This window comes from Neomonachus schauinslandi, chromosome 7 (genome assembly GCF_002201575.2).
Source record: "Neomonachus schauinslandi chromosome 7, ASM220157v2, whole genome shotgun sequence".
Taxonomy (NCBI): Eukaryota; Metazoa; Chordata; class Mammalia; order Carnivora; family Phocidae; genus Neomonachus; species Neomonachus schauinslandi.
The window spans coordinates 94,472,322-94,489,111 of NC_058409.1; the positions used below are offsets into that span (position 1 = coordinate 94,472,322).

Below are 16,790 nucleotides of genomic sequence, written 5' to 3' on the forward strand. Positions count from 1 at the left end.
TGGAGGCCTTTGTATATCACTGCATTTTCCTCTTCTAGCCTTTGCTTTATTGTCTTTCACTTCATTGTAACAGACTCCATAGACCCTTTGCCTGATCAAAACTGAACATAATTAGTACAAAGTCATTTTCCTCCTCTTTAAATGGCTTCCTCCTAAAAAGCCCTGGGGTTTTCCTCAATCAGCTGAAATAACTAAAATTTTTAAAGTAGGTTTTCCCTTCATCTCTGTCCTAAAAGTCCACCTAGATACTTTTACTTTAGAATAGCTTTAAGTATATATGTTAGAATCAAAAATTCTGACTGTAACTTCTTAGTATGGCAGAAGATGGGGTTGGCGAATCATGCACTCACCATCCCCTCCCACACACATACAATTACTTTCTTAATCTCCAAATTAAATTGATTTTCATTTGATTTAATTTTATAAGAACACCTTAAAATTATTTTAGAAATTTGGTCTAGCAAAATTAAGCCCATCTTCCAGATGAGTCAAACTTAACAAAGAATAAGAAACATCCCTATTTTAAGCACACATGAAATTAAGCTAACACTATTTGTTTCTGGCTTTCTCTCTACCATTTTCATTGTCTGTGGTTTCCCTGAAGGGAGCACATAGGTCAAGGTTGGTAACTCAAGTATTACAAAGGCTAAGCAGACTGTAAATGAGTGGAGTAGACTGAAGGGAGCTCAGGTGAACCAGGTGAACCAGGTGACATGGGCCCATCTAGAACTACCATGGTGACTATTTCTAACCAAATTTGTCCAGAAGGAAAGCTGGACAAGTGTTACTGGATCTTGTATATTTCAAAAGAAGCCAACAATAAAAATTTCTACTTAAAAATGTTGGTTTGTAATGTCAAATTTTTTAAAACACTGGACTGACCAAATAAAACAACTCATGAACTACAGTTCATAGCCTCTATGTTAATGACCATTCTGTGAATCTCTCCCCTCGACCTTGGACGACTTTAACATGCCTCAAAGTGAGTTTAGGGAAACTGGGAAGGACAATTTTCAAGGTAGTTCTTTCGGCTAGACTAAATAATACTCAACATTAAATCACAAGTAACATTTTTCCTCTTCAGTATAAGTATATATACATAATACATATACGTCTGTAATTTCTATGCTACTTACAAATCTATTACTTGAAATTTTCTCCTTCCCCTCACTGTGGCCTAGTTTCAGAATAGGTAAATGAAATGTCTCATTACTTCTCATATGCCTTCACAACCCCTTTTTAGCTTCATATTTTATTTTGTGCAGCTTCATCTGGATGCAGTTGTCCATAGAAAATTTATACTATACTATCAACTTCCTTAGCTTTAACTCATTGTCTTTATGGCTTTAGTACTTGATTGTGTCTCTCCCCGCAAATGTAAATTTAGTTTGATCCTTGACGAACAACAACTAAACTGAAAAGTGACTGAACAATAAGCAAAAAAGTGAAGAGTTTTCTGAGTGGAGAGGCTTTCAATGGCGAAGTGACAGAAACAGTTTGCCTCTCACCCGGTTACTGCCTTTGCTGCTTAACTGAAGTGAAAGTACAGATATCAGGAACTCAGCAGCTTAAAACCGAGTGATTATCCACCAAGCCCAATGTCTCCCTGAAGGCCTAGAGATTACACGTGTAATAATCAGGCTGCCCTTGCCAAAAGTAAGGCTTAGTGCTTCATTTTATTTATTGTATTTATTGAATGGCGCCATTCCTTGATAGCCCCCAGGAGCATTAACAAACATGAAAGAAACCACCAAAGGAAAGAAAGAAATATATAAATAACTAAAAACCATGCCACTAAAGTTTATAATCTGGAACATGCAGTATTGACACTCTTTCAAGTCATCTGTTCTACCTTCAAGTAATGTCAGCATTGCTTTCATTTGCCAAAAACCTAAATCTCTAAAGTCTCGTACAGGTCCCTTTGCAAAACATCCATCCTTCCACTTCTTCCTAATGTACCAAGCCAAGTGACAATGTGATATTCCTAAATTTTGCGCCTGGTTCTATATTATTATCACCTGTATTTTAGCATTGTGATGATCATATATTTAAGACTCCTGTTAATAAACCTTTCGTAAAATAAGGTGCCTCTATAGCCTCTAATATGTGAATTTTTAGGGAATCGAGCAGTTATTAAAATCATATCATCCTTTCATTTAGGAATAGACAAGATGAGAACCTTCTGATGGGTGATTTTTTTTTCTCATGTCTTTAACTTTTCAATCTATGATGACTCACTTCACATTCCTTACAAATATTGCTCTTTCAAATTTGCAAGTATAAAAAAAATAAAGTTTAAAAATACCATTTGAAATAATTGTCATCAAAATGGATTTAAAGTTTGTTTTGTTTTCTTCCATGTTTTTTGTTTTGTTTCATTTTTAAGGAATTGAAACAATATTTTCTTTCTATGGAAGTTTTTTCCATAAAGTTTGGCTGGAAAAGAAATCATCCCTGTATCTACATCAAAAGTATGGTCAAATATTACTGCATGATTTCTGTAGCTTGTTTAATATTCTTATTCTCGACTTTAAGAGCAAAATTATGAGGCTTTGGCTATAATTATCTGGTGCTTATAATAAGTCTTTATATCTGTTCCAGGCATTCTCTGTAAATTTTACATGTGAGATGATGGGGAAGAAGAAAGGAGTAGAGTGGATTATAAAACAAAATAAACTTAAAAGTCTGTAAGTGTAATAGAGTGGCTCAGAAATAGAAACCCACTAGCAGGTCTTGGATGTGCTTATATACAGAGCACTCTAATGAATTTATTGAGGGGTTGCTTTTTGAAGAGAAAGGAAGAAGACTTGAGAAACTCACCTCACATGACAAATAAATGAATGCAGTATGGTTGGTGGCAATAACCTATAGATATTGTCCCTGGTATTAAGGAAAATCCTTCCTCCCCTCAGAGTTCATTCCTCATGCCTCAATTAACATGCAATGAGTATCTGGGTGGGTTCAAGCCCTCCTCAAGAGGAAGGAACACTGCAGACCTCAGCCAAGAGGACTCACAATCTAATAGAATCTATGTTCCACAAATACACTTTACACAAATCCATTATGTGCCAAGAGCCAGCTTGTTTTATAAATGCATTTTGTGAAATGCAATGAAATTAACCCAACATTTATATTTTCAACCTCAAAGTACATTATGAGAATTATAAATTTCCCAATTGACAAGAGTTGAAAATGAACATTGTCCTTATTTACTTTGGGTGAAAGCAGAGAGGGTAAGGGAAGGCTAATTTTCTTCTTTAACCAAGGCCAGATTTAGTTTTCTATAATTTCTGGCTCTCTATTCCATAGACAAGCTTCTTTTCTTTGTGTTTTCTTTCTTTTTCTTTCTGGATTCCTAATAAAATAAGTAAAACTAGAATTATGTTGAAAAAAAAATACTCAAGGATATTTTAAGTCCCCAAGGTGAAGAAACCGCCTAAGGGAGTCAAGAGTACATAGACCAGATTTTTTACCATGTGCGCTATTCTGCATTTTTAAAGAGGCAATTAGTTATTCTTGTGTATTAGTGACTGCCCCATTTTCTCCATAACTCAGGTGATACAAAGGGCCTCAGAGAGGACATATTTTAAGTGGGACATTTAATACCCCAAAAAAGGGATGATTCTAATTTAAAGTCACTGAGGAAGTTCTTTCTATAGATGCAGTCAAATTACACAGCAGCAAAAACTTGGCCTAGCTGTTTTCAACTCTCACTGTCATTTCTAACTAAGCCATCTCTAATTTAAAGATAGAATTAAATGACCTGATTAAACCACTTGTACCTGAGAATTGTTATTTATTTAAAGCAAGCACAGCCAGCACAATGTTAATTTGGTGGCCATACATACAGTGAGTGTAAGATGCAGAGCTGTGAAGGAAAAAAAAAAAAAAAGGACAAATTTATCATGTGTTCAGTGTGATGGGACTTTCAAGCTCCTAGTAGGTTATCTGTGTCACAGGCGCATGCAGGAAGAACTTCTGGCAGGCAGAGTTTTTATTACATGCGTCTGACAGCTGGATACATGTTTTACACCACAGAAAGAGAATCTGGTTTTTGAGATCTGCTTTCACAGTCTAATCTTGCTTAGCAAAACCACAACTGGAATGTTTTAAGGGCAATTTTGAATAAGCACTGTGAAAATCGAGGTACCCCAAGATCCCACCAAAACATGAAATGAAAATATCTGGGATACAAAGAAAAGATGCATTTCGTGAGCACATATCTTTAAAATCTAAAATTGAATCAGAGAGTTTATTTCTCAAAAGTATAGATTCTTTAACTTCCTCTCCAAGAGAGGCATACCTAAAAGGTTATTGATTGGGTTCTGAAGGACAGAGTATTTATTATGGAGGAAGCCATCGCAGGGTACAAGTGTGAGAAATTAATGATGGCTTTGTAAGTGTCCACACTGTGGTGTGGAACCAGTGGGGCAACTGTCAATCTATATGATAATACATTCCCAAACTTCATAAAGTCAGTGATGTGAAAATGCATTGATTTCTTTGTGAGCCAAACCGAATTTGTCAAAGAGAAAGAGCAAGACGTTTACCGAAGTTAACACCTCAGCCTGCAGAGAGTGGCTTGTGCTTCAGTTTTTATTTGCTTAAAGAGTTTATGATGTGACGTGTCACATTCCTTATTTTTATTCTTGGCCCCAAATGAGAAGAGAACATGCATTATGTACATCTTCTGACTATGTGGAATACTCAAACATTTGAAAAAGAGAAAAGGAAACACATTTTTATCTGTACATTTAAAAATAACCAGCAGCACCGAAGCTTGAACTCTGGCTTCCTCACCTCCTTCGTGCTCTGCCAGATGCAGGCATAAAAGAGTCGCTCAGTACTTCTAAGTACAGATTTCTTGATGCGAGTCTGACTGCCTTATAACTAGCATTACGGAAAAAATTGAGACACTAGATTTAAGGGGTTATTTCCTATCCATATATAGGGATTTACATAGACTCCTCAGAGGGGAAAATTGTTCAAGTGTGATGTTTTAAATAATATTGGAAAAAAGAGAGACTACTTTTGGTCTACCAAATACATCATTCATTACGAAATTCTCCTATCCATAACAGTTCTAGGTGAATTCAAGGCAAGCTCTTTTTTTTTTTTTTTGCTCCCTTTACTTCACTGGAAAACTCCTTATCGTTAAGTTTTTCAGATGTGTATAGGTCTAAAAAGAGAGGGTGGGGATTCTATCAATTTGCATAAATTTTGTATAGATGGTTCCCATGAGACCACTGAGAATGCCACCATGGAAGATTTGCCAAAATACCTTGTTTAAAATGTGCCATAAATTCTTGGATTGCAAGTGATTTTATTTATTAGGCAATCATACTGCCTCCACTTAAATAGTATCTGACACACTCGGAGTTGAAAAAGTATATCAGTAAATGGATTCAATGTATGCCTTTATGAAAACTTCTAGAAGTAATTTCCTATCAAATAAGTACCTTAGAGTGTTGAATGTGCCAAGTGTCAGAATTCTGTTAAAATTCAAAAAGAGTCAAGTACAGATTTTTCCTTGAGAGTACACCTTGATTAGCTACATGAACGGAGACATAAGTAAGACACATCTCCATGTCCCCACAGTAGAATAAATTATTTCAGAATTAAACACAAATTTAAATTCCACAAAGTGACATCTTTTTGAATATATGCGACTTACCCAGGAAATGATGTATTTTCAACACAGTTTTGAGATTAAATGATATTTAGCTATGCTTTCGCATTCACAACAAGCTGTCCGCCTGCAAATTTCTTTTTCTTTTTTTAAATGCAAGAAAATACTTAAAGCTGCTCTAGTAGAAGTTTATAATATTTTATATAAACATTCTTAACTGATCTGTTTGTAAACATTTTAATGGCAATTCTTTCAGCAAACACACAATATATTCATAACAAACCACACAGCATTTGATGTTTTCTTCATAAATCAGCTGTACCTAATGCAATTTATCTTTTAAAAGATGTTTTTGACTAAACACAGTTCTGAGTCGTGAAGAAATCCACAAATAAGCACCTTATCTCTTTAATGACTTGCTTAGGCTTCCCTATATTTACTGCTTAATGATCGGAAGCATTTAATTTTCAAAGTTTCATTAAAACCCATCTACAAAGCTGATGGATAAGCAATAGTGATTTGTGATAGAAGATGTGGGAAGCCATTAACCTACATAGGTACCAAGGAGAAAAGTAAACAGAGAAGAGAATACTTTTTTTGAAGACAAGTCTCTTCCTATTTGTCATTATTAAACTCCAGAGCATCTGTTCCTGGTTTGATCTTCAATACGGATATGAGGCATTGCCGCCTGGAAATGAAAGTCTAAGATAAGGTAGGATTCTTAAGAGATCTTCATGGAAAAAAAAAAAAAATACCCCAGGTTGCCATTTACTGGGAAGGGGAAATCAATACAAAGACCTAGAAACTTGTGGCGAGAGGACATTTTCTAGGTATAGGTCATAGTTTATCAAGTTGCCTCTTTTGCAATGTAATTTACTTGCTAATAAGACCAACTGACTATACCTGAAAACCATGTTATCGTCAAAATGTGATTTTAAAATTCTCTCATTTCTTGTGTGCTTGAAGTTTGCTGGTTTATTCTTCCCGAGCTCGGAGTGGGTAGACAAGGTCGATTTAAAAGAAAATGAATGGTTTTATACTCCTCTTTATTAAAAAACAGGCATCCCAAACGCCACACTGTGCCGTACCCAGAACATGAAAAGGTATTTAAGAAGCAGGCCTACCGTTCTCATCATCTGACTTATTTTCGTTGTCAGAATCGGTCAAAGTAAGGGCTGAGTTCTCACGACTGGACAGGCCGGAACTGCGTCTGGATTTTATCCCTCTCCCCCACAGTCTGATGGCGTGTTCTGGAGACATCCCTCCCTCTGTGTCGGAGTCGGCGTCAGACCCTGTGCTCAGAGAGTAGCCCTGGTGAAGGATCCCCATGTCAGAACAGTAGCCACTTCGGTGCGGGGAGGGCTCACAGATTCCCAGTTCCGCAAGGGTGAAGTTAGTTCCTAAGGTGACAGCAACAGAGAGACTGATTACAAATTGTGAAATGCCTTACAAAGTGGAAATTTATTCTTACAAAGAGCAGACAGGTGTTTTCCCCATCCAAAAAAATCGACCAGATTTCCATGGTATACAGGAATATATGAGCAAGAGTATTGAGGATATTGGGGTAAATTTGAGAGCAAAAAAGTAAACATCTAAGATTAATTTTAACCCTAGGCCACAATGCTCAGATTTTGTTTCAAAAATGTTACAGCATTTACTGTTGTCTAGGTAACACATGTAGCTGAAAAAACATGGGATTTATAGTAATAGCTAACATATACCAAGCGCTTACTTTGCTCTGGGCATCTTTTGTTTGGCAACTTCTATTTTATGTTTTTAAGTTTTACAACAGCTTTATGAAGAAGATAATATTATTGTAATCATTTTGTAAGGAAACTGAGGAACAGAGGAACAGAGAATTTAAGTGACTTACCCAAGGTCATACATCTAGATTGTAGCAAAACATGGATCTGATCCTTGAGCAGTCTGTCTTCATGTCAAAGAACCTTAATCCTCCAATAAATGTGAGTGGTGGCCAGGAGACCTGGGTACTGGTCCCAGCTTCCCACTGGTAAGTCTCATTGTGGCAAGTCTCTTACTCCTTGAGCCCCAGTTTTCTCATCTGTAAAATCTGGGTATTAATCTCTTAAATTCCTCTCAGGATCACTGTGTATCTTCCATGTGATAATATACACCAAACTTTTTTTTTTTTAAATAAACTATGTAATGTATTATTATTATTATTTTTTAAAGATTTTATTTATTTATTTTGAGAGAGAGAGAATGAGAGAGAACACACGAGAGGGGATAAGGTCAGAGGGCAAAGCAGACTCCCTGCCGAGCAGGGAGCCCGATGCGGGACTCGATCCCGGGACTCCAGGATCATGACCTGAGCCGAAGGCAGTCGCTTAACCAACTGAGCCACCCAGGCGCCCTGTAATGTATTATTTAATTCAGCATCCTAGGGATGAAGAGTCAGTCCTTATGTTTTTAAATGATATCAAACAATGTCTCCAACTTAAAACCACAAGTAGGTTTCACCCATGGAGGGTGAATGTGTGTGCAAATGGGAAGCAGAAAATAGGCATTTATTGACCATTTATACGTTACCATGTGTTTGGCATGGGTAGACTGTGTATAGGCTTTAAATCTCATTTAAATATCATAATAGCCCAGCAGTTTAGACGTTGACCATTACCAAGGTCACTCCTAGGCAAGTGGCAGATCCAGGATACACCTCTCATCTGCAGATTCCAAGCATCTGCTCATTCTACAGTGTGAAATAGTCTCAAACAAAAACCAGCCTGGCAACATTTTGGCACAGTGAATGCTCTATCTATCTGTGTTCTTTACTCTTACAGGTTCCTACAAGAAATTGTAAACTTTTGGTGCAAATTAGATGAAATCATGTGGTACATTCTATAGACTGACATATAAAGCTGATTTATTTTTTGTCTTTAACCAAGTTATAGACAATGGGGGAAATGCAGTGAAGAAATGCACTTTCATGCTATTAGTGAGGAAAACCTTATAAATAACACCAAACCCCTGGTTTACTTTGTATATATTGATTATATTAGGGTCATTCCCTATCAATCATATCTCCAAACTTACGATGTAACATAACTACTCTATGATACTCCACATACATGGCATCATTTCTCAGCTTTTATTTTAAAAAGGGTTAAGCAACTGTTTGTATTAACGTCATGTGACTTTAATTTGTAATAGACATGTATTTTTATTCTGAGGTTTTACTTCCCAACTTTGCTACACGTTGAAGTTCCACAGCCTTCTTTAGTTAGCTGTGTAAATGGGATCAAACCCAATTTTACACATAATTGCCTCTGCAGAGTGAAACCTATTTATTGGAGAGCTAACCTAAGCAAAACTTCCTGTGGGGATGGGGTGATTTCCTGCTCACTGCGCAGAGAAGAGGGAAGTCCTCATGCCACCAGCACAGTCCTAAGTGCTATTATTTATTCCCTGTGCACATTTTATCATGTTGTCTGAGATCCCTTGCCCAGGCACTCTGTTCCAGTTTGCATCTTTGGTAATTAGGTACTATCTCATCATTGTACACTAAAGTGTATATTTTAGTAGTCTAGAAAATGAAAGTTAAGTTCATATATGTCTGATGTTACAATACTTTTCTATTTTTGTTTTCTCAGTCTTCAGTAAATGAATATGAGCATTCTCCCATCTTGTTTTTAGAGCTCATGTTTGCTCTGGACAGGCATGAAATACAACGCTTCCTTTTCCTACAATAAATGAAAAGTCAAACAAAAACAGACATGTTTTTATTCCACATGTGGGAATTTTTAGCTATATGATTCCATTTGAAATGGAGTGTGTATGTATTAAGGCAAATTTCCTGATGGTTTTCCCACATCTCATTATCTGGAACTAGCTTCAAAGACCTCCTCAGGAAAAGAGAAACATCTGTGCGAGGAAAGAAGCCTCAGTTTTCAGAGCATCCCATGTGCTTTTCAATCTGGGTACCCGAAGTGCTAGGCAATAAGCCTAGGGCATGGAAAGCCATGGAATAAATACAGTCTCCCTTCTTTGGTTATCAAATTTACTTGACGAGAAGAAATTAAAGTATTATTTTTTTTCTGTTAAAACAAACTTGAGATCATCATAAATCAGTTAAAATTTGCACAACTTTTAAAGTAACCACAAATGTTAAGAAACAGTGTATTTCAAGAGTTTCAGCTTTAAGTTTACAGCCCCATAAGCCACAAACAAGCAACATTGTAAAGAAAATTGGAGGTAAGGTACTGAATTCACTGGGGGAAAAAGTAACTATGTTCACAGTGGCTTATAGGAAGCCAGGTTTTCGCCTAAATTCATAAAAGTTTCCTCAAAAATATTACCTTCTAAACTCCTCACCTTCATCTTCCAGTAGGACCACAGTCCCCCAATGCTACCCATTCCTCACAATGCTTAGTTTGGTACCTTTTGTCCTCAACTAACTCAAAGAATAGGAATCTTATTCTAAGTACCTGGGACAGGTTCTGGCCCAAGCATTTTCCAAGTTTGCTGGCTTAACATATGAAGCTGGTAAGCCACATATGGAAAGGAAAAACGGATCTATCATTTATTGAATCATTCAACAAATATTTATCATTCCTAGTGCTGTGCTAAGCATTGGGGATATAACAGTGAGCCTTATAAAAATGGAGCCTATGACATTTACAGTCTAATCAGGAAAGAGACATTAATCAAAGAATCCCATAAACAAACTACAATTTATACAGTGAGAAATACTATATAGGAAAAGGACAAGGAGCCATGAAAGGTTATCTAGTGATTCAACTGTTCATCCTTTCACAGCTTGGCCAGCAGATGTTCATCTACTGGTAGACTCACTACTTGGAGGGACTGCTAATTTACTCCAGGAAATTATCAGGCCCCCTTCAGTTTGCTCTTACCGTACTGCTCCCAAACATTCCCCTATATACATTGATTTCAGACAAACATTTTTCACATAGTTCCTCTTACAGCACAAAACCCTCATGTCATACTCTTCTGCTCAGAATGTAAATAGCATAGGGGAGTTTTAATACCATGTCAACTTATTGTTTTGCACTTACTTTGCTCATTGATGGAAGGTTGATTTTGCTTTAATTCATCTTGTATAATTATGTCTTTATTAAGCTCCATGGCAGCTTTGAATGGAAGAGAGAGACTAGTCATTGTGTGATTCTTCAAGCTAAGATTTCTAGTGGAAAGCAGTCAACATTTCTTTCCTTCTCTACTTTCTTGCAGAAAGATAGAAAGAGTCATCATATTTCAGTATTCATATACATATGTTTACCTTCTATCTGCCTCCAGTCTCTCTGATACCATATTAAAGTGGATGTGGATGATGTTTCAAATGCATTTCATCTCAGGTATGTATTTTATGGTCGCTGCCAATAAACTGCCTGGTGTGGCCCCATGTTATATTATCAAGGCCAAAGCCACTTTTTTTATTTAAAAAATCTATATTTATAGCATGGAATTGGAGTATAATTTAGGGTGTTGGGAGAGAACATTAATGTCTAAAAACTGTTAGGTGACCAGGATAGCAGAACACAAGTGTTTAAAAATAATTCTCTTGGTAGGTCTCTTTGTCTTTGAGTTGTCTTTTTCTTGACCATAACTTCAGTGTTTAACCCAGATCCTCTTCAGAACTTTTTTTGAGGTAAATTTGGCAAGAGATATCAAAAATCAGCCTTTGACCAACTAGTTTTGTTTGGGGACACAATTCAAAGGAAAGATATGGCAGCGTATTGTGATCATGGCTTTATCTTCTAAGTTTTTACCAACTTCTCACACTTTGAAATAACCTTTAACTAGGAGAAGCACATATGTCGCTAAGTCAGAATTATCGTGTCATGGTAATACCAGGGAATACAAATAGCACTGGAAATGTCAGCATTTGAACAGATTTTCTACTATGAGGGCAGGAAGATAAAAGTTAACTTAGTAATAGGGGAGCACAATATAGAAAATTTGTATTACCTAAATGTTCAGTATGCAAGTCCCCTGAATTTAAGAGATGAAATTCCATACACGCGAGCAAAAGTTGTTACAACACGAAAATGGTCACTAATGATCACTTATAAAATTAATCCCCACCATCCCCACCCACTTACTGCTAGTATCTCTTATCATATCAACCACCCTATCAACATCTCTATCATCAGTTAGTTGCTGATAACAGAAAGTAATATAGTGCCAATGTGAGTTTAAGTTGTAAAGCTTGTGAAGATGCAGATTTCTGTGAAGTCAATACAAGTGATGCTAAGAAACACTAGGATCATAAGCAAGGCCACATAATTACCATGATCTAACAGAATTAACCTGTGAACAAGAAAAAAATTGAAATGCATGTTGGCGTGATGATGGTTTCTTCAAAAGATGACTTGACGGGCTTCTGGTTTTGGATCAAGATAGAATTCCCCATGTCTCTCTACTTGTCCCACTAAGTACAGCCAAACCCCCTGGACAGTACATAGAAAAACTACATAGAAAGAGTTTAAAAGGGGTCTAAAGAAGATAGACTTATTAGGATCCCAGGACCTGAGTAAGGATCTAGTTGTGAGTTCCCTGGGGTTTCTTTTTGCCTTATATACCCCAGACCTGGTGTTGGAGAAATCTGCAAATTAAAAACACCAGTGGAAGCAGGCAAAATAAGCCCAGAGTAAAGCCTCCTGTAAGTTAAGGGTCCTTTCGTACCTCCACAAACACCCCAGGGTGGAATCAAGTGATAAAGCAGAATTTCATCTTCATCCAGTAGGAATGAGCCTTCCCAGACACCTGACAGGAAGGTGTCTTTGGTGGCCATAAGGGCATCCTGGACTTCCATCCCCACCCAGTGGTAATGAAGCACCCCTTCCTCTTCCTGATGGTCTCAGAGAAGAATTAATGTTAAATCTAAATTCACCACCACTGAAGGATTCATGGAAGAACTGTAAAGAGGTGCCCCTCTCCCTCTCAACCAGGTTGTTATCTGCAGAGTCCTAGCGAAGACTCTAAAATCCCAGCTTGGCTCAGCAGCAAGACAGCATCCCTTTTCAATCCACACCACCGCCCATCTCCCATCCCCCATCCCCAGCCCTGCTTTGTCAAAGTAGGCCAAGTGGGCAACTTGGACTTTCACCTCCATCTGGCAGTTAAGCCTCAGTGTCCCATTTTTCCCACTGGCTTGGTGTCAGAGGAGGCCTGCTGAAACAGAAGATTTAAATAAGATCTAGATTTTCAAAACATAATACAAATAGCCAGGATACAATAAAAAATTACTCATCATACCAAGAATCAGGAAAATCTCAACTTGAACGAGGACTGATAATTATTTAAATAAAAGGTTAATGAACAGTCCTTAGGAAAATTAATGAATTCATCCTTTTTTTTTTTTTTTTTTTCAAAATACAATGCTCTGTGATCATGCTGTAAAATTCAAATATAAAGTGAAGGATATATTGTACATCCATGCAATTTTGCCATAAAATGTATATTATGCCTTGCATAAGAATTGTTATTCTTTATCCTTTTGAATAATTACAGCATAGTTGGAATAATAAATTGTATAAACATAAAATAAAATATACTATTGATAATCAATTTTCTTTTTTGAAGATAAAGTTGATTCTATTTTAACATTGATTCCATTTTTAAGTGGCCTTATTTCAGCATCATTTATCCGAAGACAAAGAGAATCTCTTGTAAATAAACATGGGCCACTTTTCCTGAGCAAATGTTAGAGTCTAAATTTTCAAGTCAAAAATGAGTATGAACTCCAAATTTTCCAGCAAGTATTTAAGAAAATGATATAAATTATAATATTATAGTTCTTTTTTTATCACAGTAAGTGGAGTAATTTGATCTGATACCCTAAGTTTTTGCAACAGAGAGTTATCAAGAAAAATATGGCAATTATAAGTGATGTGATAATTTTTATTTTTGATTAATCAAAAATGTACCACCAAATTGTTACCTGATATTTAATATCAATACCTTATCTTGAAATTTGAGAAATTATTGATATGTTCAAGCTACACAAAATAATCACTTACCAAAAACTTACCAATATTACCTAAAATAATGTTTTCAAGCAATCTAAAATCTGCATATCTATAAATGCATTGATAACAATTTTGAAAACTACTGAAGAGACTACTCATGAATTCAAATGTTTTATGCTCATGTATACTAAAATTCTTCACATAAACTCCTTCTTAATGCCCTTCTAAAGTTCATCTGATTTTACATATTCAGATATTTTCCCAAATGTTGACAAAATTGTTCATGAAAAATCCTGTGGCTTAAAACTACAGAGGAGGTGTACATGCATTATTATTCATAAAATTTTAAGCCAAATGTTTATATTTCAAAAATTCACTCTAAGAATAATACTTTTCTCTCATGTATGGCTCCTAATATGTTAATATTTTGATATTCTAAACTTTCAGATTATTTTAAACTCTCCCTAAATGCATGATATGTCACAACTTTCATAATTTTTAACTAGAATCATTCCAGTGTGAATAAACACATTCTGAATCAAGGAAACATCAAAATAGCTAGTGACGATAGGAGAGTTTCCAGTATCCTTGGTTGCTCTGTAAGCTTTATAACTTCAAAGAGAAAGGTGAATGTGGCATTCTCCTCTGATATGGTGGCCTTTTCACTGCTCCAGGCTGAACAAAGCCCGATTTGGAAAACCCAAAGCAGCCACAACAAAAGGTTCAGCTGGACTACTGCCAGTTCATAAATAGAAATGAAACACCAGTAACCTAGCTAGCTGGAGATTCTTTTCTGCTGATGACAACTCCAACCAGATAAAAATTGAATTCTGGTATTAAAAACTATACCTATCAGTTACCCTATATAACAGCATTACCAAGGTGTAGTCATCTGACCATGTGGGACTCTGCCTCTGCAAACAAATTTTTGGTTTTTTTGGGGGGGGGGGATAGGAAAAAATAAATAAAAGGACAATAGTGAGTTAGCTGCAATAGTCTAGCTGTCCTCTGTTTGGGAACAACTACTAGGTTAGCTTACATTTATGGAGGACTTCACAGTGTGGCAGGCACTGTTCTACATGCTTTCGTGTACAGTTTTCAAATTAATAAGGATGACAGCCCTATAAAATAGTCACTATATAGGCGAGGGTTAAAGCGGGAATTCCAGAGTCTGTCTTAAAAATACTTGACCATAACTTCTTAGAATTATTTCTTCTGATGAGTCTCCATTTACTCATTCATAAAATAAACATAAAAATAGCACCCACCTTCATAGGGCTGTTGTGAGCAATGAATTAGACAAGGCAGGTAAAAATGGTCCTTAGGATATTGCCTGCCATAGAATAACTTTATAACAAACATAGCTATTGTGATGATCATCAGTTTACAGATGCAGAAACTTTATTTTTTAATTATAATTCTTATAATTTAATTTATATAATTTATATTTTAAAATTAAAATTATAATTTAATTATAATTACTAACATTTTCTATTTTCTCTTGAGTTGATTTAGAAAGTTTGGGAACTATCTATATTTCTAGGAATATGCTCATTTCATCTATGTTTTCAAATGAACTGGCACAAAGTTATCCACGTATTTTTGAATCTTTTTAAATTTCTGCTAGATTTGTAGAATGTTGTCTTTATTTTCATTCTTGACGTCACTTATTTGTGCTTTTTCTTTTTAAAAATATTTTTTAAAATTTTCATTTGAGTATAGTTGACACACATTACATTAACTTCAAGTGTGCAGTATAGTGATTCAACATCTCTATGTGTTAAGCTCTGCTCACCACAAGTGTGGCTACCGTGTGTCACCATACACTATTACAATATCATTGACTATATTCCCTATGCTGTATCTTTTATTCCTGTGACTTATTCATTTCATAACTGAAAACCTGTATCTCCTACTCCCCTTCCTTCATTTTGGTCATCTTCCCTACCTCCTTCCTTCTGGGAACCATCAGTTTGATCTCTGTATTTATAGATCTGATTCTGCTTTTTGTTTATCATTTATTTTGTTTTTTAGATTCCACACATGAGTGAAATCATACGGCACTTGTTTTTCTCAGTATGATTCATTTCACTTAGCATAATACCCTCTAGAGCCATCCACATTGTCACAAATGGCAAAAAACAAAAACAAAAACTCATCTTTTTTATAATGGGCTATATAATATTCTTGCGTGTGTTTGTGTGTGTGTGTGTGTGTGTGTGTATACACCACATCTTCCTTATTAGAGATACCATATGATCCAATAATTCCACTGCTGGGAATTTACCCAAAGAAAGTGAAAACACTAATTTGAAAAGATATATGCATCCCTGTGTTTACTGCAGCAATATTTATAATAACCAAGGCATAGCAGCCACCTAAATGTCCATCAATAGATGGATGTACTTTCTTTCTTTTAACTGGATTGGTTTCACCAATGATTGGTTTTGTCTTTCAAAAAACAAATTTTTGCTTTTCTGATTCTGTGTATGTTTTTAATTTATTAACTTCTACCCTTATATATAGAAATTATTCTTTTCCCCTCTTTTGAGTTTATTCAACTGTTCTTTTCCATAGCTCTAAAATTTGAATCTTTATGTCATTAGTGTTCATCCACTCTTCTTTTTTTACTATGAATATTTCAGACTATATATTTTTCTGTAAGCACCACTTTAAGCACCATTTTACTACATCTCTCAAGTTTTGATTCATAGTAGTTTCATTGTTGTTTAGATCTAAACATTTTATACATCTACTGAACCTATTTATTAAGTTTCCAAATGTATTGTGATATTTTGTATATATTTCTGTTTTTGATTTCTAATTTAACTGTATTTGGCTAGAGAGCAAAATTTTTATGTTACTAAATCTTTGAACAATTTTGAAATTTGTTTTATAGACTGATAAACTTTGTATTATATATGTATCTGAGAAGAACACAGGTTCTCTAATTACTGAGTGTAATATTCCAGATATGTCAATTAGAACAAATTATTAATCATGTGTTCACTACCTCTATATGGTACTAATTCTTGTCTATCATTTGCTGTTTGCTTGTCTTATCAATAACTGAAAGATATGATAAAATTTCCTATTATAATGGTGTTTGTCCCCATAGTTTTATCAATATTTGCTTTTGTCTATTTAAGGCTCTATTATAGATGTATTTGGGTTTAGAATTATTATATCTTTCTGACGGATTATTGATT

At 35.5% G+C, this 16,790-nt stretch overlaps 1 protein-coding gene across 2 annotated transcripts in view; it reads right to left on the minus strand.

Moving 5' to 3' along the window:
- The window catches only part of TENM2 (teneurin transmembrane protein 2), a 923,271-nt gene that overhangs the window by 838,013 nt on the left and 68,468 nt on the right, over positions 1-16,790 (minus strand). For both annotated transcript variants that reach the window (XM_021701194.1, XM_044917119.1), the window contains exon 2: positions 6,754-7,029. In XM_021701194.1, coding sequence (XP_021556869.1) covers positions 6,754-7,029 — 276 coding nt within the window. The remainder of the gene's footprint in view (positions 1-6,753; positions 7,030-16,790) is intronic.